The sequence below is a fragment of the Pygoscelis adeliae genome, unplaced genomic scaffold (genome assembly GCF_000699105.1).
Source record: "Pygoscelis adeliae isolate BGI_AS28 unplaced genomic scaffold, ASM69910v1 Scaffold1091, whole genome shotgun sequence".
In the NCBI taxonomy this organism is placed as follows: domain Eukaryota; kingdom Metazoa; phylum Chordata; class Aves; order Sphenisciformes; family Spheniscidae; genus Pygoscelis; species Pygoscelis adeliae.
Genome location: NW_008824157.1, coordinates 5935 through 6633, shown reverse-complemented (window position 1 = coordinate 6633; position 699 = coordinate 5935). Strand labels below are relative to the sequence as shown.

The 699-nt window shown below is 68.7% G+C and overlaps 1 protein-coding gene across 1 annotated transcript in view; it reads left to right on the top strand.

Annotated features, from left to right (window-relative positions):
• Nucleotides 1-699, top strand: part of CHRD (chordin) — a gene marked incomplete at its 3' end in the record, with an annotated part of 15128 nt that overhangs the window by 10667 nt on the left and 3762 nt on the right. The window contains exon 6 of the mRNA XM_009334366.1: nt 49-144. Coding sequence (XP_009332641.1) covers nt 49-144 — 96 coding nt within the window. The remainder of the gene's footprint in view (nt 1-48; nt 145-699) is intronic.

Below are 699 nucleotides of genomic sequence, written 5' to 3'. Positions count from 1 at the left end.
TTTCGGCACGCCCATGGTCCTGGCCCGGCCTCCCCCCTTCCCCTCCAGGTCTGGAGCGGGAACAAACGGGAGCGGCTCCAGGGCTCCGTGGAGGACATGGGCACAGCGGGGCAGAGGCACCGTCCTGCCCTGCGGATTCTGCCAGTGGGCACCACCAGGGCACTGCCACCAGGGTCCCCCATCGTCCCCGTGCCCTCCCCGGATGCCCGCCAGCGACGGAGCCTCTCCTCTCCTCTCCTCTCCCTCCCTCCTTCCCGCTCCAGTTTCTTCAGCTCTTCCTCGCTTCCAGGCCCCTTTGCATAGTAAAGTGGTGACTAATTTCCAGCTCCGACCGGGGGAGCCAAACAGAGCCGAAAATGCTCCTAATTTACAGCCAGGCCCGAGCGCTCCTGGCAGGTCCTGCCCTGCTGCCTTTCCCGGCGGGGACCCCCCCCTGCTCGGTGCCAGTTTGGCACCGCTCTGGGGCAGGGGAGCCCAGGGGACCCGTGCCGAGCTGGCACCCGGCGGGACGGCAGCGTTGGGCCAGCCCGGGTGTGGGCAGGCAGAGTGTGGTACTTGGCACCCCAGGGGGACGTCATCCTTCCCTTGCCCACCCCAAATCACTGGGTGACCCCTGTGTGCCCTCCCCAACGCACCCCTGTGCCCGGTGCTGAGCAAGGGTGGTGCCAGGGGAGGGGGGGCAGGGCGGGGGGGCATTGC